The sequence below is a fragment of the Scardinius erythrophthalmus genome (assembly GCF_964197995.2).
Source record: "Scardinius erythrophthalmus genome assembly, chromosome: 1".
NCBI lineage: Eukaryota > Metazoa > Chordata > Actinopteri > Cypriniformes > Leuciscidae > Scardinius > Scardinius erythrophthalmus.
The window spans coordinates 9813103-9836886 of NC_138221.1; the positions used below are offsets into that span (position 1 = coordinate 9813103).

At 39.8% G+C, this 23784-nt stretch overlaps 1 protein-coding gene across 2 annotated transcripts in view; it reads left to right on the forward strand.

Moving 5' to 3' along the window:
* The window catches only part of LOC308687539 (uncharacterized protein), a 35882-nt gene extending 14265 nt beyond the window's left edge, over positions 1-21617 (forward strand). The window contains exons 2-6 of one of the 2 annotated variants that reach the window (XM_081360138.1): positions 666-758; positions 906-1159; positions 1997-3332; positions 11176-11270; positions 19455-19739. In XM_081360138.1, coding sequence (XP_081216264.1) covers positions 1102-1159; positions 1997-3332; positions 11176-11245 — 1464 coding nt within the window. In that variant the 5' untranslated portion in view covers positions 666-758; positions 906-1101 and the 3' untranslated portion in view covers positions 11246-11270; positions 19455-19739. Of the gene's footprint in view, positions 1-665; positions 759-905; positions 1160-1996; positions 3333-11175; positions 11271-19454 lie in introns of both variants that reach the window. The other variant, XM_081360137.1, reaches the window with a different exon arrangement.
* The last annotated feature ends 2167 nt before the right edge of the window (positions 21618-23784 follow it).

Sequence of the window (23784 nt, forward strand, 5' to 3'; positions counted from 1 at the left end):
CTATATATTTAGATTAATTTGGACATTATGCTGCTGTAATCTGTAGTGGTTGAGGAAGATGAGTGTCATTGTATGTGTTATTGATGTTTTATCCATGTCATAGTTTGAGAAATTACAGTATTGTCTTTCAATGGAGCAGTTTAACAGGCTTTTATCATGTATCCTGACTCAAATAATGTTTCTAACAGCAAACACTCAGAATAAAGAGAGATGATCTGCTGATGATCCTGAATGGCTTGTTGAATGAGTGTTGATAGTCTGAGTCTCATCAATATTAACAGATCTGCTGAAAACACTCTTTATTTCATGACAATAGTTCCTGTTTTCACCTCATTTATTATGCTGATGTCTTCAGATCTCCTGTAAATTGACACTTAAAGCTCATTTCATTGGTGTCAACAGACTGAGGGTATTTGATGGTTACTATATGTTGCCTATGTTTATTTCTGTTGTGGTAGAAATTGTATATGTTCTATGTGTTTACATTTTCTTATATTCCTAGAAACTTAGAAAACATGATGGTAATAAAATGCACAGGGATTGCATGTGAAGTCCCATGATTCTCTGCTACATGAATATAACAGTGAACAGTTATTAACCCTTATGCATGTTTGATAAATAATGTAACAATGTGTTTGTTATAACTGAGACATATCTTCATTTAGCCAAGAGAAATAACCTTGGGGTGAGTCAGGACAATAATGAAGGAAGGATGCACTCCTCTCGCGGTCATTTGATACATGATTGTCTCTTATTCGGTAATATAAAATTGTTTGCCACCACAGTTTATGCTTTCAACTGTTTTTCTTACCATTATTTATATTTGGGAAAATTGACATTATTATATTCTGTAGTCCATGAACATAAAACAAACTCTGTAACTTATATATTTTTGATTTTGGCAGATCAACTCCTCCCACTACAATTCATCATCAGTGAAGCTCCTCCCACTACTATTACATCATCAGTGATGCTCCTCCCACAGCAATTCTCCAATAAATGCTGTAAATTCCCATCAGCTACAAGTGAAGACGAGCATCAGAGCATCAGGAAGAGCTGAAATCTGCAAAGACTGAGTTTATTAAAGAGGACAGTGAGAACATGAGTGATCCAGAACCCTGTAGAATGAAACACACTGAAGATCCTGAAGAACAAAGAGGTTAGTGTTTATTCTTCATTCATTCATTTAGGGCTGGGCGATATGGAGCAAAAAATATATCTCGATATACGATATATATCTCGATATCTTTACAGGAAAAATAACCCCCCAATAACTACTGCAAAAACAAATATGCCAAATACCACAGTCTTTTTTTATTGAAGTGCAAATAGGTAGGCAGTTCATGGAACAAAGTGCTTCTGCGACATTAAAAAAAACTAAATCCCTGTATCCAAAAATAATAATTTAACTGTAAAATAAAGGAATAAATAATACATATGCACTATTTTTAATAAACCTGCATATAATTACTAATTTTGGCAAATAAATTTGGGGAAGATTGATGTGCCTGACCGGCCTCGGGGGACTTGGTTGAATGAGACAACACGCGAAGGAGGCGGAGGCGGGCACAGCACAGAGAAGGCAAACAAACAAATTGGCGAAATCAGAATTTAATGCAAACAATATATCGATATATATGTCAAAATCCATATCGTGTTTAAAAATATATATTGCCCACCCCTACATTCATTCATGTTAGAAACATTCAAGCACTTCATCACTTTTAGATAAACAGTTTAACTATGAAATGGTACAGAATGTTCTGGGTTTTTCTTCAACAAATGGTCAGTAAAGGGAGGTTTGAGAATTTTTTATATTGATTATCAACATACTACTTTAACTGATAAATAATCAAATTATCATAATATTTAAAACAGTTGTCTACTTTCTACTATTACTTTAGGGCTCACTTTCATGCCCTTTCAAATTATATTTCTTTCAATGAATTATTTTGATGTAGTGAATTTTATTTAATACATTTTTCTTTCATGTCAGACCTGATGGAAGAGAGTGAGGAGAGTGAAGAACTGAGGGATGTGGAGGAGGAACATCATGTCAAACCTGGAGGAAAACCTCTGAGTCGCTCAAAGACTAAAAAGACATTTTTAAAGAAAAGAAGAGCCAAGAAATCTTTCACCTGCACTCAGTGTGGAAAGAGTTTCGCACGCAAAGATGGTCTTGAGCGCCACTTGAGAATTCACACTGGAGAGAAGCCGTTCTCGTGTGATCAGTGTGGAAAGAGTTTCTCAGACACATATCATCTTGATGTTCACATGAGAATCCACACTGGAGAGAAGCCGTTTAATTGTGATAAATGTGGGAAAGATTTCATTCAATCCTCACACCTTAAAGGACACATGAGGATCCACACCGGAGAGAAGCCGTTCTCATGTGATCAATGCGGCAAAACATTTCTTAGGGCATCAGAGCTGAAGTCACACCTGACAGTTCATACGAAGGAGAAGCCGCATTCATGTTCTGTGTGTGGAAAGAGTTTTTCATGGCGTCAAACTTTACATGCACATGAGAAAATTCACACTGGTGTGAGAGAGTACATGTGCTTTGAGTGTGGGAAGACTTTTACTGAAGCGAACAGTTTAAAACTGCACCAGAGAATTCACACTGGAGAGAAACCTTACAAGTGTTCACACTGTGACAAGAGATTCAGTCGTTCATCACTTCGGAAAACACATGAGATGAACCACACTGGAGAAAAACCGCATACGTGTGATCAGTGTGGACAGAGTTTTGCTTTTAAAAGTCCACTGAAGCTACACATGATGATCCACACTGGAGAGAAACCGTTTAAGTGTGATCAGTGTGGGAAAGATTTCAGACGATCTTCATACCATAAATTACACATGAGGATCCACACCGGAGAGAAACCGTTCTCATGTGATCAGTGTGGCAAAACATTTGTCTGTGCATCAGAGCTGAAGAAACACGTGACAGTTCATACAAAGGAGAAGCCGCATTCATGTTCTGTGTGTGGAAAGAGTTTTTCACTACGGCAACATTTACATAGACATGAGAAAATTCACACTGGTGTGAGAGAGTACATGTGCTTTGAGTGTGAGAAGACTTTTACTACAGCTCAACATTTAAAACTGCACCAGAGAATTCACACTGGAGAAAAACCTTACAAGTGTTCACACTGTGACAAGAGATTCAGTCAGTCAAGAAGTCTGAAAACACATGAGATGATCCACACTGGAGAGAAGCCGCATACGTGTGATCAGTGTGGAAAGAGTTTCTCTTTTCAAACTCACCTGAAGCGACACATGAAGATCCATGCAGTGGAGAAACCACATCACCTCAGTCTGAGATCACAGTAAGTAGTTTATTTTCATGTGCTGAGCAACAAAGTCTCTTCTGTGTAAGTTAGACACACATCACCCTATAGCCAAATTATAGACCCATTTCAAATCTTCCATTTATGTCTAAAATACTAGAAAAAGTTGTGTCCGCTCAACTGGGCTCTTTCTTGCAAGAAAATGACATCTATGAAAAGTTTCAGTCTGGGTTCAGGCCGCATCATAGCACTGAAACTGCACTCGTTAAAATCACTAATGATTTACTTTTAGCTTCTGACCAAGGCTGTATCTCAATACTAGTTTTACTTGATCTTAGTGCTGCGTTCGATACTATGGATCACACAATACTCTTAGATCGACTACAAAATTATACTGGTGTTCAAGGACAAGCATTAAGCTGGTTCAGATCATACCTATCTGACCGATACCATTTCGTCTATTTAAATGGAGAAAAATCGATCATAACTCCAGTAAACTATGGAGTGCCGCAAGGATCTGTGTTAGGCCTCTATTATTCTCAATATATATGCTGCCACTTGGAAATATTATAAGGAAACATGGAATTAGTTTCCATTGTTATGCTAATGACACTCAAATATATATTTCATCACGGCCGGATGAAAACGCTAAATTATCCAAATTGACAGAGTGTGTTAAAGATATAAAAGGATGACGCGCAATTTTCTTTTATTAAATCCAGACAAGACAGAGGTAATACTTATCGGTTCAAAAAACCGCCCACAAAACCTCTTACAATACAACTTTAACATAGTAGGATGTCCTGTTACTTCATTCTCTACAGTAAAAGACCTGGGTGTTATACTCGACTGTAACCTGTCTTTTGAAAATCATATTTCATATGTTACAAAAACAGCCTTTTTCCACCTTAGAAACATTGCTAAGCTACGTAACATGCTATCTGTTTCTGATGCAGAAAAGTTAGTTCATGCGTTCATGACCTCGAGACTAGATTACTGTAATGCTTTATTAGCTGGTTGTCCTGCATCCTCTATAAACAAGCTACAGTTAGTCCAAAATGCCGCCGCTAGAGTTCTTACTAGATCAAGAAAATTTGACCATATAACACCAATTTTATCATCACTACATTGGTTACCTATAAAGCTCCGTATTAATTACAAGGTATTGCTACTGACTTATAAAGCCCTAAACGGCTTAGCTCCAGTCTATTTAACCGATCTTCTATCGCCCTATAATCCATCGCGCTCTTTAAGATCACTAATTCAAGGCTTTTGGTCATACCTAGGATATCCAGATCCACCAAAGGAGGGAGAGCATTTTCACATTTAGCTCCAAAACTCTGGAATAGCCTTCCTGATACTGTTCGTTGCTCAGACTCGCTCTCCCAGTTTAAAACTAGATTAAAGACGCATCTTTTCGGCCAGGCATTCATATAATATTTTTAATCTTACAGTTCAAACTACAATCCGGCCTCTAGTTCATAAACGCCAGAGGAGAACTGGCCCCCGACTGAGCCTGGGTTCTCCCAAGGTTTTGCTCGTTTTTCCAGGCGCGCCTATGTGACGCGGTGCGAACTGCGCTCTCCATGATGACGAGGAAGTATCAGCAAAGAATTAATTGATTTCTAGCCCTTGCATTAGCTTTAGATATATTTATGGAGATGAGAAATGAAATAAAAAGCCGTCATCATGTTATTAATATCAGTCCATCAGAAAAGGCAAGGCAAGTTTATTTATATAGCACATTTCATACACAATGGCAATTCAAAGTGCTTTAAATAGAAGAAATTAAAATAATAAAAAGAAATAAGAATAATTAAAACAGTTTAGAAAAATAAAAAATAAAATACAGTACAGATAGTTGGACGAGCATTGGCACAGTGCTCATTCAGTAAATGCATAGCTAAACAGAAGTGTTTTGAGTCTGGATTTGAATGTGACTACAGTAGGAGCACGTCTGATCTCCTCTGGAAGCTGGTTCCAGCTGCGGCTGGCATAATAGCTAAAAGCAGACTCGCCATGCTTAGAGTGAACCCTTGGTATTTCTAGCTGATATGATCCTAGTGATCTGAGTGATCTGTTGGGTTTATATTCAGTGAGCATATCTGCAATCTATTGAGGTCCTAGGCCATTGAATGATTTATATACCAGTAATAATACTTTAAAATCAATCCTAAATTTAACTGGGAGCCAGTGTAAAGACCTGAGGACTGGTGTGATATGTTCATATTTTCTAGTTCTGCTCAGAATCCTGGCGGCAGCGTTCTGTATGAGCTGCAACTGTCTTATGGTCTTTTTGGGAAGGCCTGTGATGAGTCCATTACAATAATCCACCCTGCTGGTGATGAAAGCATGCACAAGTTTCTTGTGTGGAAACAAAGCATCTAATTCTTGCAATATTTTTCAGATGATAGTATGCTGATTTAGTTATTGCTTTGACATGACTACTGAAACTAAGGTCTGACTCTAGTGTCACACCAAGATTCCTGACTTGATTTTTAGTTGTTTGACCCCTAGAGTGAAGGTATGCGTTCACCTTGAGAACTTCATCTTTGTTTCCAAATGCAATGACTTCAGTTTTGTCTTTGTTTAACTGAAGAAAGTTTTGACACATCCAACTGAAAACTGTTCAACACACTTTTGAAAAATGATGTGGGAAGTGTGTCAAGAGCGCAGGTTGATGTTTTAAGGTGCTGTACGGTTTCTTCCAAAATTTTGCCATCAATTTCTTTGAAATCAGACATAGTAACTACTTTCTCAGGCAGTTTGATCTGTCTGACCCTAGGGCAACTCAAGGATGTGCTGATCACCTCTCTGATATTATTGATTTTCTCAGAGAGAAAGAAGCAAACTCACTGCACTTGCTGTCTGAGAGCATTTCACTGGGAATCTGGCTTGGGGGGTTTGTCAGTCTCTCTACAGTAGCAAAAAGACTGCGTGTGTTGTTTAAATTACTGTTTATAATATTTGAGAAGAAAGTCTGTCTAGCTTTGCCTAGTTCCCTATTAAAAGCATGGATGCTGTCTTTGTAGATGTTATAATGGACTACAAGTTTTGTCTTCTGCCACATGCGCTCTGCTTTTCTACATTGTCTTTTCATATTTTGCACTGCTGTTGAGTTTCTCCAAGGTGCTTTTTGTCTGCCATTCTTCTTCCTGACTTTAACAGGAGCAATATCATCAATTACACTTTTAACTTTTGAGTTAAAAGAATCAAGGAGAAAATCAACAGAGTCTGCAGATATGCTTGGTGTTAAAGATATAGCCTTCATAAATAGTACACTAGTGTTCTCATTTAAGCATCTCTTCTTGACAGACACAGATCTAGCTTCAGTGGCAGGAGAGATCAATATATCAAAGAAAATACAGAAATGATCAGACAGTGCGACATCCTTAATATCATTCAATGAAATGTTTAGACCCTTACTGATGAGTAAATCTAGAGTGTGTCCACGATTGTGTGTGGGTCCATGTACATGCTGAGTCAGGTCAAAAGTTTTTAAAACACTTTTGATTTCTTTAGCCATGTTGTTTTCTGCACTATTGATGTGGATGTTAAAATCTCCAGCAATGGCAAAACAGTCAAACTCTGATGTAATTGTTGATAATAGTTCTGTAAAATCCTCAGCAAAGGCTGGAGAGTATTTTGGAGGCCTGTAAATAATGATAAGTAAAGTGCGTGGAGCACCTTTTAACCCAGATATTCGAAAGACAAGTAATTCCCAAATGATATTTTCTTACATTGATAGATATCTTTAAAAAGAGCAGCTAGACCCCCACCTCTCTTAACAGCTCTGCAGACACTCATACAAGTAAAGTTAGGAGGGGCTGCTTCATTGAGGACTGTTGCACTGCAGCTGTCTTCTAGCCAGGTTTCATTCAGAAGCATAAAATCCAGGTTGTTTGTGGTTATTAAGTCGTTGACTAGAAGTGATTTATTTTTAAGTGAGCGAATGTTAAAGAGTGATAACTTAACAGACTTACTTTTCCTGACATCAATATTAGTTTGACGTGTAATAGGCACCAGATTAGTTAGGTTTGCTGTACGGCTATTGAAGGCCTTAGACTTTCTATCTTGTAATAAAACATCAATAGAGAAAGATACAGGCACACTGGGTTCCCGTTTGTTTTGTAAACATTTGTGAAAGTTACTGTTATCAAAACGGGGACCCGACACATATCACTGAGAGCTGGTATCAGTTGTTTTTGGTTCACCTCGAGCAGATGGAGGAGGGTGTGGGCCCTGGCGTTGTGGCAGAGGCCGAAGAGCTCTCACAGGAGGGGGAGGGCGAGCTGGGCCCGCAGGCTTTGGTGGTAGCGGTGCCTGTCTTTTTTTGGTTGGTATCTGGGGGCTTGCAGCAAAAGAGTGGGGTAGTCTGGTTCCAGCATACACCAGTTCTTCCATTTTCTGTGAGAAGCACAGGAGTGTTGGCGAGAGGGAGAGAGTGTCTGGTGAAAGGGGCTGTTGCTCTGGTGTTATCGGAGGTTGTGATATGCTGTCCTGGCTTCCCTGGCTGTTTTCCAGGAAGTCGTCCTTGGGTGGTGAATCTTCAAGCAGTTCTGATATGTCTGTCTGTGGTGAGCTCTGTGGGCAGGGCTCAGCTGAGATTGTGTCCGTGAGCATAGGTTGTTGTGGCGGAGTGGTGTTATCATCCATTTTGCTGCTGAAGTGAAGTCCCGTGGTCATTCATACTGTGTCCAGGTGTGTGTGTGCCGTTCAGATTGAGTGGATTGGCACACACTGCAGAAGGATGATTGAGGGAGAAGTAGATATTGTCCTTTAACACTCTTGAACCAAGTTTGTTTGGGTGATGGCCATCCCGATGAAACAGTTGTCTCTGACTCCAGAAAAGATTGAAATTGTCAATGAAGTTCACTGCTTTTATATTGCAGGTTTTTTGCAGCCATGTATTAAGCCCAAGCAACCCTGAAAACCTGTTTGTTCCTCTTGCTGGAAGAGGTCCACTGATGAATGTTTGGACTTTCAGTTTTTTAAGTGTTTCAAAAAGTTCATTGAAATCCTTCTTAAGGAGTTCTGACTGCTCTTTATGAATATCATTCTTCCCCACATGAATGATGAGTCGATTTGCAGTCTTATGTTTCATCAGAATGTTCTGAAGTTCCCTGTTTACATCAGAAGTTGTTACTTGTGGAAGGCAGCACGTAGTTGTATCCCTGCTGCTAATGTTTCTGATTATGGAGTCACCCACTATCAGAGTCCTGGGCTCGGCTGCGCTCTGAGCTGAGTGCCGCTGTCTGCTCGACCTTGAGCGCCAGTTAGCATCAGTGTTAGCTACTGGCCCATTCAGGCTGTGTTTGATCACATTCATCACATTTGGGGATTCCTCATTTACATTCATTAGCACTTCAAATCTGTTCTCAAGATGTATAGGCGGTGGTAGGAGACCAGTGTTTGCAATCCTTGTCAGAGCTGTATCTGGGGTAGAGGAGGCTACTGCGGCAATATGTGTTGCTTGTGACAATCTGATGTCTCGAGTGCCTTTGGGTCTCGCTCCCTGTTTGTGCCATCGATTAGTAAGTCGATCGGCTTGTTTCTCTACCTGTCGAGGAGCACTAGTTTCATGTGACTCACCGGTATGCTGAGGGTGTCCATGATGAAGCTCTGTTGTGTGCTCCGTCTGGTTTGGTGGTCCCGTTAGTAACTTTGTTTCAAGAACTGCAATCCTTTGTAAAAGTCTGTGGCAGTTAGTGCAGCAAGTAGATTCCAGAAGAGGCATTTTCTCTTATCCTTGTAGGCAGTTGTGTTTTCCTTTCCCGGAATGTAAGCTGGTCGGGTAAATAGTAATCCAAACTTTGTCGTATGAGCACTGTGATGATTTGCTTAAGTTAAAATTAGTTGATAAAAGGAAATAAAATAAAGGAAATAAAATATTTAAAAAAATAGGAGATAAAATGTAAAAGCGATAGAGCAAAGCGCGGAGCAGTAAGCAAGAGCGTCCAAACAGTAGCTGAGCAGGAAGTAGAAAGCTGTTCTAGGCTTATTCTTGGCTGGATAACTCTTAGCAGGTTTAAAAAGCTCTTTTAAAATTAAATATGAATGCAGTTTTGGATTAAATAAAAGTACAGTCAAGTCAAATAAAACGCGTTTTATCTCCTGTTTGGTAACACTACAATAAGATACCATTCATTAGCGTTATCTAACTTCAACACATTGAGTGAACAATATATTTTTACAACATTAATTAATGTTTGTGAATGTTATTTAATACAAACACTCTATTGGTCATGTTTGTTCACTTCAGTCATTGTGCATTAAATAATGTTAACATAAATAATGTTATCTTTTGATTTTAAAAATGTATTTTTAAATTAACCCCAAGGAGAATAATTGCGACAGTATATTGTTTATTGTTAGGTTATTTTATCTAATGTTATCTAACAAATTGAATCTTATTGTAAAGTGTTTTTAATACTACAGTTTCCATCTTTGTAACCGTGATATACACTTTAATATATGTAAATATAATCTAAATTAAGCTTTGGTACCGAAATTGGTACCGAGAACCGTGGATTTTCACTGGTATTGGTACTGAAATTTTGGTACCGACAACACTAGTGTTAGCTCTGTAATTTAGACAATAGGCTGTTGACACAGTAACGTTAACGTTGGTAATGGCTGTTATGTTATTTTCTTTTCAATGACGTTCCTTGTTACATGTTCATTGCTGGATTTATGGAAAAACATCAACCAATATTGCATATCCATAATTATTATAATGGATATAATTAAAGAATACTTACACTATAACGTAAATTAGAAGTGTAACACACAAAAAAAAAAAAAAAAAAGGATTTTTTACACCTATTTTGAATTTGACTCGAATACAAATACAAATACAAATACTTTTCCCCACTCAACAAATACAAATACAGATACAAATACCGGCTGCTTTGCACACCCCTAATATATATATATATATATATATATATATATATATATATATATATATATATATATATATATATATATATATATATTCCTGTGAATATTCCATTCTCTTTACTCTCAAGTATAACACATAAATATTTGTTATATACATTGTCAGAAAAGTAAACAAAACAATGAAAACATCATCGCATGTTATCGCATCCTTCATGTTAATCTTCTATGAACAATGTAGATTAATGTAGAATAAACCAATGTGTATTTTAGTCAGAATTATTGCTCTTCATCAACTTGAGGTCCTGGAGCTCGTTCTGTAAAGTTGAACAGAGACTCGCTCGCTCTCGGGACAAGCATTGATTATTGACTTGTAAGCCGTTTCCACTCCACAATAGTTTTTTTCTAGGGCTGCCACTAACGACTATTTTTTGTATTGATTAATATATTGACTAAATTAGTAAAAATTTGTATAGAAACATAAAATAAAAAATAAAATAACAGTAAATATTAGTAATAACAATAATAAGTCTGAGATATCACAGCACAGATTTCTTCAGCACAGCTAGATGAAATAAATAAACAGAGGACTTCAGTAGTGAAACGCCAAATGAAATTCAAATTTCTATGAAATCCTTTTTTAAAGCAAAAGTAAAGTAGGGCTGCAGCTATCGATTATTTTAGTAATTGAGTATTTTACCAATTATTCCACCGATAAATCGAGTAATCAAACATAAATGTGGTAATAAAGATACATCCAAGTGAAACAACAGCCATTAAAATACAAATTTATAATAACAAGCAATAATTGGTTCAAATAAAGTATCAAAGTAAGTCATAATTTGGGTTTTATTGAACAACACGGTTAGGTTACATGATCATGGTCACTATTTTTTATAACATGTGATTAGCCTTAGTACTTGAAATATTGATTATTCCTCTCGCATCATGTCGGTAAGAAATGAAACTTGTTTGTTTTTAGCAGAACTGCCAGAAAGCATTTGGAAAGAGAGGACAGAGAGATCGCCAGTGATCCAGAACCTGCAGAATGAAACAATGATACTAAAGAACAAAGAGGTTGGTGTTTATTCTTGATTCCTCATTCATTCTTCATGATGAAGAACATGCTGATTGTGCTGCCCTTGCAATGCGATCTCTTGGGCAAAGCTAGACAGCCAGTGAACATTCAAAAGTCCTCCAATAAACACACAAGTCTTGACTTTTCTTGTATTTTACTGAAGTTGTTTCCTCTTGTTGTTTTGTTTTGTAAAAAGGCACATAGTCTCCAAGGCAGAAGCGCATCAGAAATAAATTCAGCAACATGAATCCAGCACTGACTTTCTTGCCTGACAGATTTCTACTGAAGAGAGTGCTTCACTGAATTATTAACTTTGACCAGTAGAGGGCAGCACACAGCAACTTATTTAACCCATTCACTTAACTTTAAAGACAGCACACTCCCCGCTTGATATAACAACATTATATCACTACAGACCTACTAAATGAGGGAGAACGTCTTTTGACAGCAACATACTTAAGAGTACTTTCACAAAGTCTCTGAAAGAAGGACTACCATTTCTGAGACGGGCCTTAGAAACACCTTAGCTGTCCCGTCCTTCACAGTCCTGACCTCTACCTTGCGGACCCTATTGTCACTGCTTGGCAAAACCTTGACTACTAGTCCCATTGGCCATTCATTTCTGTGAGCCTGGCTGTCTTTTAAAGGGTCATGAAACCCTAAACCAATTTTTCTGAGATTTTAACAGAGGTAGGTGTGTTGAACACCATAGAAGACAATGTTATAATCTGTAAAATTTAATAATAGGATATAAATGGTTAAATTTGAGTTTGTATCGGCTATTTTCGTCTTCCGGGTTTGAAATCTTCATCGAGTCCACGTCACAGGATGTGACGTTTTTCTGTACGGATCGTCCGGTGATGACTCATCGTTCTCTCATAATTATTAATGAGGCTGAGCCTTCATATCCAATGAGAAGACACTTCACTGAATTAATCATGATGATACCACGTGGATCTTTCCAAAGACAGACATGTCAAACTGTGATATCGCGTAGTAGATGCGTTTGTTTTCATGGTGCAAAAGTTCCAGTGCATCTTTCCCCGCGATGCTGCCAGGGCTGGACTCTGACTGCGGGCGGTTGGTTGGCCGGCCATCAACCACGGGCACATCTAAACTATGTGTGTGTAGCAACCATTCAACTGGAGAATGGTGGACTTCAGCCTTGTACACCAATGCAGGTTTCGTCTTGCTAGTGATGCGGTCCCGAGGACTTTTCTATCGCTTCAGAGGTGTGTGTGTGTGTGTGTGTGTGTGTGTGTGTGTGTGTGTTTGTGTCTAAATGTAACCCTGACCGTTTTTACTTGCCTTTTGTTAAATAATCACTCGTTATTAAAATGTAGATATTTCGATAATACATCAACGCATGCTTAGTTTGTGCAAATTTATGTCACATTCATTGTCCATCTTTAGTGGGTTTAGGGGGCGCGTAGTCTAGGCTATTTACGGAACGTTTTTTTTTTTTTTTTTTTTAAGCGGAAAATTTATTATTTTCAAATATATGCATTTATAGTGTTAGTGTATATAAACAAATATATATTTTATAATGGCCGATATGCATGTACATGTATGTTTTAAATAGAATGATTACTGTAGTAGGCTATGTGTAGCAGGGCATTCAGTTACTTTTTAAGGACAAAAATAAGGTGTCAGTGTATTTCATTAGACTTTAACTTTGCCAGCTATAAAAAATCTAGCATTTCCTCACGTTTTACCACTGACAGTGACGGTCGATATGCATTGGCCACTGGCTTTGACCACACCCACTCCCCTCCCTTCTTCTCACAGCCACCACGCCCATTTAAGTTGCATTTTTCAAAAAGATTATGAGCTAGACTTGAGCTGAAAGAGGGGGGTTTCATGACCCTTTAACAAGACAACATCTCCTTCTTTGACATTCGGCTTGTCTTTTGTCCACTTCCGGCGGCTCTGCAGAGTAGATAGATATTCTCCTTTCCATCTCTTCCAAAAAGTGTCAGCAAGACACTGGACTTGCTTTCACTGCTTTGCATGCAACTGAGCAATACCAAGGTTTCCATAGGGAGCTTCAATAGCACTTGTCTTCTGAGTAAGAAGCATAGCTGGGGTGAGTACTGCAGGCATATCTGGGTCGGTGGATACAGACACAAGGGGTCTTGCATTTATAATCGCCATCACCTCAGCCATGAAATTGCTCAGGACTTCATGTGTTAGACGGGTTGTTTTTGTCTGAAGCAGCATTGCATCTAGAATGCGCCTGGCAACTCCGATAAGTCTCTCCCATGAGCCTCCCATGTGAGAAGCGTGTGGGGGATTAAAAACCCAGGAGCATCCTTTCTCCTGGAGGTACTTCCTTACTGCTGTGTCATCTGTGTTCATATCCAACTCCTTACAAGCTCCCACAAAGTTAGTCCCTCTATCAGACCGCAGAAGTTTTGCTGGACCACGAATAGAGAAAAACCTCCTTAGAGCATTGATAAAACTGTCAGTTGACATGGTTTTAATAAGCTCAATATGCACAGCTCTGGTTGACATGCATGCAAAGAGCACAGCCCAGCGTTTGCTTTCCGCACTTCCTCCTCTTGTGCGACGTGTCATGATAGTCCATGGCCCAAAAACATCAAGGCCAACACTGGTGAACGGAGGTTCAGGGGTGAGTCTATCTGCAGGCAGATCTGCCATCTTCTGGTCCTCCAAACTCCCTCGTAGTTTGCGGCAGGTAACACATTTGTGGATAACAGAAGACACAAGACGCTTACCCCCAATTATCCAGTATCCAGCTGCTCGAATTGCTCCTTCTGTAATGTGACGTCACCTTGGTGAGCTACTTGTTCATGAAAGTGTCTCACAAGTAGAGTGGCAATATGATGGGAATGGCGGATGATCAGTGGATGCTTTTCTTCTTTCGATAGATCTGCAGAAGAAAGGCGACCTCCGACACAAAGTAGACCATCTTTATCTAACACTGGATTGAGCTTCTTGAGTGTGTTTTGCTTGGAGTATGTCTGTCTGTCATTAAGACATTTCACTTCCTCCTTGAAGACGTCGCGCTGGACAGATCTAGTAATCACAGCTTTGGCTTGTGAAAGCTCCCTTATGCTGGACATTTCCTTAAAACACTTCCATCCCTTCCTATCTGCCTTGTCTGTCTTTCCTTTGAAGGATGCAGCAACATGAATGAGTCTGGCTATGGTTTGATGGAGTGTTCTCCAGCTTGAGCATCGTTCAAAGTGTTGTGAGCTCAACTGGGACTCTGATGCCCTTGTTGTCAGAGTCATAACCTCAGGACGAATCTCATCAGCTTGAGGCTCAATGAGGGTGAATAAATTAGATTCAGGAGACTCTGCTGCTTTGTCACAATACAGGAAGGCTGGTCCTGAAAACCAGTTGCTGAGTTGGAGTTGGGCTGCTGGTAGAGACCTGGTTGCATGGTCTGCTGGGTTCAAGTCTGTCTGTACATAGTGCCACTGTTCAGGGCGTGTGGATCTCCGAATCCTAGTTACTCGGTTGGAGACGTACATATAAAACCTTCTTGTAGAGTTGTGGATATAGCCAAGCACAATCTTGCTATCAGTGAAAAACTTCACAGCTTCTACCTCAATGTCAATTTCATCCCTGATCAGCTCGTATAGTTCCACAGCCAACACAGCTGCACAGAGCTCAAGTCGTGGAATGGTGTGGGCAGGGCGAGGAGCCAATTTCGACTTTCCCATGACAAATCCAACATGGAATTGTCTGTCAGTGTCGACTGCTCTCAAGTAGGCCACAGCTCCTATAGCTACTGTAGAAGCGTCTGAGAATATACACAGTTCTGTACTCTGTGTTGCAGACAGCGAGACTGGAATGTAGCACCTCTGTATGTGCAGGTCTTCAAGAGCCTTTAATGAGTTCTTCCACAGGTTCCATTCTGCCTCCTTTTTAGGGGGTAGAGGAGCATCCCACTCACTCTGCTCAGATGACAAATCTCGGACTAAAGCTTTCCCTTGCATTGTTATGGGAGCTACGAAGCCCAAAGGGTCATACAAACTGTTGACCGTTGACAACACGCCTCTCCGTGTAAATGGCTTCTCTTCACAGGACACCAGGTATGTAAAGCTGTCTGTTTTCAAGTTCCAGGAGAGCCCCAGGCTCCTTTGAAGCGGAAGAGGATCCACTCCAAGATCCAGATCCTTTAGATCCTTGGCACGGTCCTCTGCTGGGAAGGCTTCCATTACCTGGTTACTGTTTGATGCCACTTTGTGCAGTCGCAGGTTGGATTCTGCTAACATCTCTCTGGTTCGTGTGAGGAGATCTATTGCCTCTTCAGGTGTGGCAACTGAGGTGAGACCATCGTCAACATAAAACTGTCTCTCAACAAACTGTCTTGCATCTAACCCATGTTCTTTTTCCCCTGTTTGAGCTGCTCGTCTCATGCAGTAGATAGCTACAGCAGGTGAAGGGCTGATTCCAAAAACATGGACCTTCATCCTGTACTCTACCACATTCTTGCTGGTGTCGTTGTCCTCATACCAGAGATACCGAAGATAGTCTCTGTGTTCTTCTTGGACAACAAAGCAATAAAACATTTGTTGTACATCTGCTGTTAGGGCTATTGGTTCTCTTCGGAACCGCATAAGAACTCCCAACAGAGTATTGTTCAAGTCTGGTCCACTGAGCAGCACGTCATTAAGAGATGTACCATCACATTCAGCGCTTGAATCGAACACAACCCGTATCTGGTCTGGCTTTTGCGGGTGATATACACCAAATGTCGGCAGGTACCAGTGCTCTTTATCTTTGTCTAAAGGTGGAGCAGTCTCAGCTTGATCATTATCTAACATGGTCTGCATGAACTTGATATAGTGATCTTTCATTTTTGTTTTTTTTCTCTAGCATTCTTCGTAGTGAGCAAAGCGGTTTCAAAGCTTGCTCCCTGTTGCTTGGAAGGCGCCGTCTTGGAAAGCGGAATGGTAAAGGTGCCACCCAGCTGTTTCCTTTATTTTGATAGACCTCTGTATCCATGATGGCCAGGAAAGCTTTGTCGTCTATAGATAGTGCAGGCTTGTCATCATCCTTTGACCTGTCAAACACTGAACATCCTAGGTTGTCTGCACTCATAATGAGATTTGTGTCCTTTTCACATGTAGGGAAGGTTGGACCGTGATGCTGTGTCATGCCACTGTAGTCTTCCTTCACGTGGATGCGGTTAGGACATGGCCTCAGAAAGGATGTGCGACCATTGTGCAGTATGTTGGCTTTGTAGACGTTGACCTCTGATGGTTTGTGAACTGTTCCCAAGCACACTTCTCCCACAATGACCCAGCCAAGGTCTAGCCGCTGGGCATATGACGCGTTGTGGGGCCCGTTGATTTGCTCACGCACCTTGTGCACCCTAAGGATGTCTCTTCCTAAGAGCAAGAGGATAGGAGCGTCATGGTCTACAGGCTGAATCTTGGAAGCAACTGGCTGAAGGTGGGGGTGATGGTGAGCAATTTCTGGGGACGGAATTTCTGTCCTATCATCAGGCACCATGTCACACTCTATTAAGGTGGGTAAGGGAAGCTGTAGTTTCCCATCCATGGACTCAATGATGAAATTAGCAGCTCTCCTACCTGAAGTCTCTGATTTTCCAGAACAGGTTTTCAGCGTGTATGGGGTGGAGCTGGCGTTGACCTCGAAGAGGTTAAAAAACTCTGTCTTGGCTAGGGACTTGTTACTTTGCTCATCTAGCACTGCATACATCTTAATTGCCTTCTCTTTTTTTCCTGCAGGATATACTTTCACCAAGCAGATTTTGGAACATGAGTGTGAGCTATCTGCGTTTCCACAAATCTCTGTGCACTTGGAGGTGACTGAAGAAGATGAGCTTTCAATGTGCTCCCCGCTGTCGTCTTTGTCACCCATAGCACTCTGTGTGGTTATGGGAGGAGGACCTGGATGCAGGGCCGCAATGTGTTTGTCACTGTTGCACTCGAAGCACTTGACAGTCGTCTTGCAGTCCTTTGCCATATGTTGAGTAGATCCACAACATCTATAGCAGATGCGATTCTCCCTGAGGTATGATTTGCGCTGGTCTAGGGGTTTGTCTCTAAAAAGCTTACATTTTTTCAGTGGGTGGGGCTTCTTGTGTATTGGACACAGACGGTCTGGTTCATCCAATTTCTTTAAAACAGGACTGGTTTGGATGCCTGACAGTTCTGAAGGGATGTCTGTTTTGTGTACAGTCACCGTGGGTTTATTATTGTATTTCAGAGGCTTTTCTGTTCTGGAAAAGGCATGACTGCTGGAGGTGGATATAGTGAAACTGGGATCGTTTTTTATCTTGCCTGTTGTCGGACAAACTTGGAGAAGACAGAGAAAGGAGGAAAAGCTACTCTGTTGTCCTCCTTGAATTTGCTTCCAAGGCTTGTCCACTTTTCTTGGAGGTTATACGGGAGCTTTTCCACTATTTGTTTTACCCCACGAGCTGTATCCAAATACGAGAGGCCTGGTAGAGCACCGTCTTCCTTAGCACACTCCAATTCAAGGAGAATGTCACCCAGCTCTCTCAGCTTAACATTATCTCTGTTTGTCAGCCTCGGAAAATGTTCAATCTTTTTGAGTAGTGCGTCTTCAATGACTTCTGGTGTCCCATAACACTCTTTGAGACGCTGCCAAACCAAGTTGACTCCTGCAGCGGGATTTAGGACATGAACTGCTCGAATTCTCTTGACCTGTTCTGACGATTCAGCTCCTAGCCACTTTGTCAATAGGTCCAATTCTTCCCTGGCTGAGAGGTTCAAATCTTTGGTAGCACTTAGAAAGGAGGATTTCCATGACCAATAATTTTCAGGTTTGTCGTCAAATTGAAGAAGACCAGCAGTCACCATTTCCCTTCGGAAAAGATATTTTGCAAAGTCTTGTGCACCTTGGGGCTCGGGTAAGTATTTATTTTCAGGAATGGCTGAGTACTTCGGAGTACTATGAGGGTTGATTGATACCTCTTCTTTTATGTCTTTGTAAACTGGCTGTGTGTTGTTTTGGATACCCTGGTAACTCGCCGATTTATCCTCAGGCGTTTCCAATTTATTTATTTTTCTATCATGTGACTCCACAGCTACGTACTTTGCAGGCAGCTCCCGAAAGGCCAACTTAGACTGCTGTTGGACGTACTCAGTAGTGCGTTGGACTGAACTGAGAGGCCCGTCTTCGTTATAGCAGAGTTCTTCTCTTTCAACTTCTGCTTCCTCATAGGCTGTAGCTTCAGCTTCAGCTGCAGCAGCAGCTCTTTGGCACTGGAGAAGATGGAGACTAGCGTCGTAGTCAGCCTTTTGCTTTAGCATGCTTGCTTCCATGTCTGCTCTTTGTTTCATCATGTCAGCTTCTTTTTTGGCGTAAACTAGTTGAGCCTGGGCAGCCTTTGCTTTGGCATAGGCTTTTGTGGCTGAAGAAGTTGTTGATGATGATCGCCGAGAGGCTCTGGAGGCTGTTCTTGATAACTGTGACTTAGCATCAAATTGTTCAGGAGGCCCATGCTTTTTGGTTGTTTGATCTGCAGCCTCTGATTGTTGTTCTCCACTAGCTTCGTTTTGCTGCATAGTAGTGTCTTTCTTTTGATAATGTCCTCCTGAGCGTAGACTCATGTTTGCTGAGTAATGTTTTCTTGAGCTAGAGCCCGCTGTGATGGTGCCTTTTTACTGTGCTGCCCTTGCAATGCAATCTCTTGGGCAAAGCTAGACAGCCAGTGAACATTCAAAAGTCCAATAAACACACAAGTCTTGACTTTTCTTGTATTTTACTGAAGTTGTTTCCTCTTGTTGTTTTGTTTTGTAAAAAGGCACATAGTCTCCAAGGCAGAAGCGTATCAGAAATAAATTCAGCAACATGAATCCAGCACTGACTTTCTTGCCTGACAGATTTCTACTGAAGAGAGTGCTTCACTGAATTATTAACTTTGACCAGTAGAGGGCAGCACACAGCAACTTATTTAACCCATTCACTTAACTTTAAAGACAGCACACTGATGCTCACCAGATTTACATTGTTTCATGACCAAACTAGTGTTTTATAACACAAACATCTTCATGACATTAAAATAGATCATAATCGTGTACAGCAGCTGTTGACCAGATTTGATGAGATTAAAATGACTGTCAAACTCATCAGTGATCTTGACTTTGAGCTTCACTTTTCATTTCACATTTGTCTCTCATTTGAAATCTCACATGATTTAATGTTTCTTTTAGATCTGATGGACGTCAACGAAGTTTGAAATGTAAATCAAGGCTGAAGAATCACATGAAGATCCACAGCGGAGTAAAACCTTAAATGTGATCAATGCGGGAAGAGTTTCACTCGGGCCTTCGTTTTAAAATCACTTCTGCCTTCTCATGCTGAAGAAGAGCACCAGAAGAATTACACCGGGAAAAAGCTTTTGTGTTCAGGGAGCTGAAGAAGAGGCCATAACACTTAAGAGAAACAAACTCGTTCTTCATTGTTTGAGATAATTGATTAAACTCGTTATCATTATCAACAGCTTATTGTTAGGTCCAATTTTTATTTTCTGCTTATTCCTCTTGAACTAGTAATAATTTCATTATTTTTGGTTCTGATAGCCAAGTATTGTGTTTGCTTCAGGGGCTTCCTGTAACAGAGTCCACTGTAGGCCAGGTTGAAGAACCCAAGTGCAGTATTTATTCAAAACTAGATCAAACATAAAACAAAGGCATGGCGTGGGATGGCACTTAAAACAAGAACATGGAGATGGCTTACCAACAGCAGTTACAGTGAAACAATACTTGACAAAGTAACAAGCCTAACATGAGGGCTTAAATGCACACAAGACTAATGACTAGACAAGGGACACCTATGATCAATCAAGGCAATAAACCAATCAGAATATGACACATAAGACAAGGGAACACATCGTAGGATCAGCAGGATGACAGACATAAAACAAAACCAAACCAGACAAACAACATCACAACACAGCTACGCAAACACTATTCAGAAGTGTCAGTGATCTTAATGTTTAGTTAAAGACCGTTGTTATTAACCCTTCTTTCTTTTTCTTTTTTCTAACTCAATTAGATTAAGTATTTCAGAATAATAGGCCTAAGCATGGTGCAGTTGAGAGTAAGGCAGCCAATTGTAATTTCTCAAATGCATTTTGTCATTTGTTTGCTCTACTTTTTCATAATCTTTTTGTTTTGTGAGAGCTCTACCTAATCTTGGATCCATGGCCAATAACGTTTCCATCTCATTATCCCAGTTTTGACATCATTTTTGATTTCCTAATTGTGAACCATTTGGAGTTATTTTTCCTTCTCCAATCTATCTCTAGAAAATTATTAAAACAAGATGGGAGTGACCAGTATCTTTGTTTTGTAAACAAAAATAATAATTCTTTGACATTTTGTGTCTATTTTTTTCTTTGCCAGATAATAATTCTATCATGCTTTTAGCCCCATAGTTGTTGAAAATAATAGCCCTCACTATATCAAACCCAGCCTCAGTTTGAACTATTTGGTGAGTTGAGCTCCCACTATTTTCTTTTTCTTATAGGCCTGGACTTGTACCTAAAGCAGAGAGGGTTAGTTTAGCAGAGAATATAAGTAATTGCTATGAGTGAATAATCAAGAAGAATAAAGTTAATATAATAATTGACCAAATTTGAAGCAGTCTCATTAAGTGATGATTGAAGTAGCCACACCTGTTCTTCTGTTTTTAGATCAGTGTGTTCTGTCGCTCTGCATGTTTTGTCAGCCTTGTTGTCACTCAAAGGTCGTTGCAGAGTGGAGAACAGGCTCTGTTGTTTCTCTGCCTCTTCTTAGTTTGGGCTTTTGATCGATCCTGCCACATCTCAGAATTTCCTCTTTGTCCTCAGGAAAAGTCTCAAGTGAAAGGTGAGACCTTTTCCAGCATTAAATCAGAATTTCTGAGTCTTTTTGAACTTCAGGAGGGGAGCCGAGAACCCCTCACCCGCTTCTCTCTTCTTCTTTCTGCATTCGCCTCTTTGCCCTCTTGTTGCTTCCATTCGTCAGGGTCACAGAAGCCATCTGACATTTGAACACTCAGAGATCTGCATGAATCAAATTGAACTTTTACAATTAAGCTATTAGCTCTTTATCTACATTCCAATTTTTAACCATCGTTTTACTAGTTATTTTATATAAATAATCTCACTGGTTGACCACAGAAGTTCCCCACTTCTATTTTAGTAAAGCAAGTTCTTCGTTGCAGGAAAAAGCAAACAAGTTCTGTTTTTCTATATCAGCAATAATATAACTCTGATGATCTGAGAATAATACAATTAAATAATTTTCCCTATCATAAAATCAGACTTCAATCTTTCTTCTATATTTGCATGCTGTTCAAAATAATCTAGAATGGTGAATAAAATGTTCCTCAACAAACATCAAGGAATTACTCTTATTATTTATTCTCAATCAACAAATCCCATTTACTACAATTCTAAGATTTATGTAAAATATTTATGAAACTTGGTCACTCAGTCTTGCTAAATTCAGCGCACTGCATCAGTTATTTTCTCTTAACACAAACTTATTGATCTGCAATGGAATAATTTTTCCACTCTGTCTTCTGGGATACGAGATACAAATTTTAGACGTCTTCAGATATAATATATAATATATTAAGCATGTGCAATCTTATTTGTATTCATCTATTAATATATATTATTACATTTATTGATTAAATATATGTCTTATTATTTTAACTTTTTTATACTACAGTATTCTAGTTAATATCTTGAAACAATTGTTTTCCCTTAGTTAATTTTTTTAATACACACCATTTCATATCCCTTCATTCACACATTATCGGTCCCTTCAAGCAACCAGGGTCAGAGGTCACTCCCCCCCCCCCCCCCCCCCCCCCCCCCACACACACACACACTATGTACTCCCTTGTCAGATCTGAACAATACATTAAAATATTCACTCCTCAACACAGTGACACATTTAACTATCCTATTCCATAGACCTCTGCGATTCACTTCCTCAACACAACAGAGTGAAATAAGACCTAGCTTCTTCTGTATATATGCTATTCTTGTATCCTTCCAGGCCCACTTACAAGAAAACACAGATCAATAATTGATATCTTTATCAATACGCTTGTCATCCTTCCAGGCCCTCTTGACAAGTAAACACAACTTAACTTATATCCTTATAAATCCTCTGTGTGCATGCTTTGCTCATCATCCTCAAGGCCCTCTTGATAAGCAAACACAGATTCTTACGTACGTACGTCAAAACTCTTAGCGCTAAATCAGCGATAGGCTACCAGTATCTCAAATAAACCACATAGAATTATGTAAGCATTGGTAAACACTATCGGGAGCTCTCCATGCTATAACCAACTACTTGACCTCTACAAAGACAATGCATGCAATTATTTATGAAATCAAAGATCTGCACTTTTTAAGTTCTTTGAATCTGGAGAAGCTTTTCTTACCACATCCGGGCCACTGGTGACTAACACACACCTTATTCAAAAGCAACAACTGCTCACCTCAAAGTACAGCAGCCCACTGTTGTCTGTGTCAGTCACCAGCGATCCCTTCGTGGCTCATTCAGCTCCTAAGCCAAATCCCATCCTCATCGCCATTTGTTGTGGTTTAATTCTTTCTTTTCAGGGAAATGACTTCAGAGATCTTTGATACCATAAATATTAGACTTTATTTCACAAACAAAGCCGAGTGCACCTCTGCAGAAAGACCCCTCCTTTATGGTTTCCCTTTTTTTTCTTCTTTATTTTTAACTCTTGTTTCATCGTTCGGGCTCAACTTGGGCTTGATATAACTCTGCTGACAGAACTCTATCTAACCTCTCGAACCCCACAGAGAGAATAATCCAGATCAATATGACAGATGAGTAAAAGAAATACACAAAATACATAGAACAAGATGAAGATTGAGAAACCTTGTCGTACATTACCCTTTATAGAGACCAAACATGCCACACGTGTGATTCTGGTTATACAAGTCTGAAACAGTAAAGCAAAAGAGAGAATGAATACGTTTATACATTTTCCAAGTGGGTATATATAGAATTAAAAGGGGTTTATTTCTCCTCCTCAACGAGAATTAACAGAACACCTGGTCCTGCCACTGTGTAAGCTTCATTTGGGATGCAGTTTGTGGTGGAACATTTTTAGATTTAGCAAATGAATGCCATATGGGTTCCTTATCTGTACGGGAACCTTGTTTTCTGTTTATACATCTGGAAGAGACACTCAGAAGATGATTGGGAAGCGACCTCTGGCTACAGAGGTGAGAAGACCCCTGGCCTCGGGAGGGTAGCCATAAAGTTCCTTTTGCTCCTCTTGTCTAAACAAGTGGGTGATACACTATGAAACTGCCAGCCAACTCTTCCTCTTTGTCTCACTCATCTCGCAGCCCGACCGTGCGATGATGACTAGGTCCAATTCTTGCAAGAATAAATACTTTTAAAAGACAATTCAAATCAGAGTGTCGTCTTACGCAGTGAGAATTGAGAATTTAATATAATTTTTGCCACAACAAGTTTCATATACCTTTGTTGGGAGATTGAG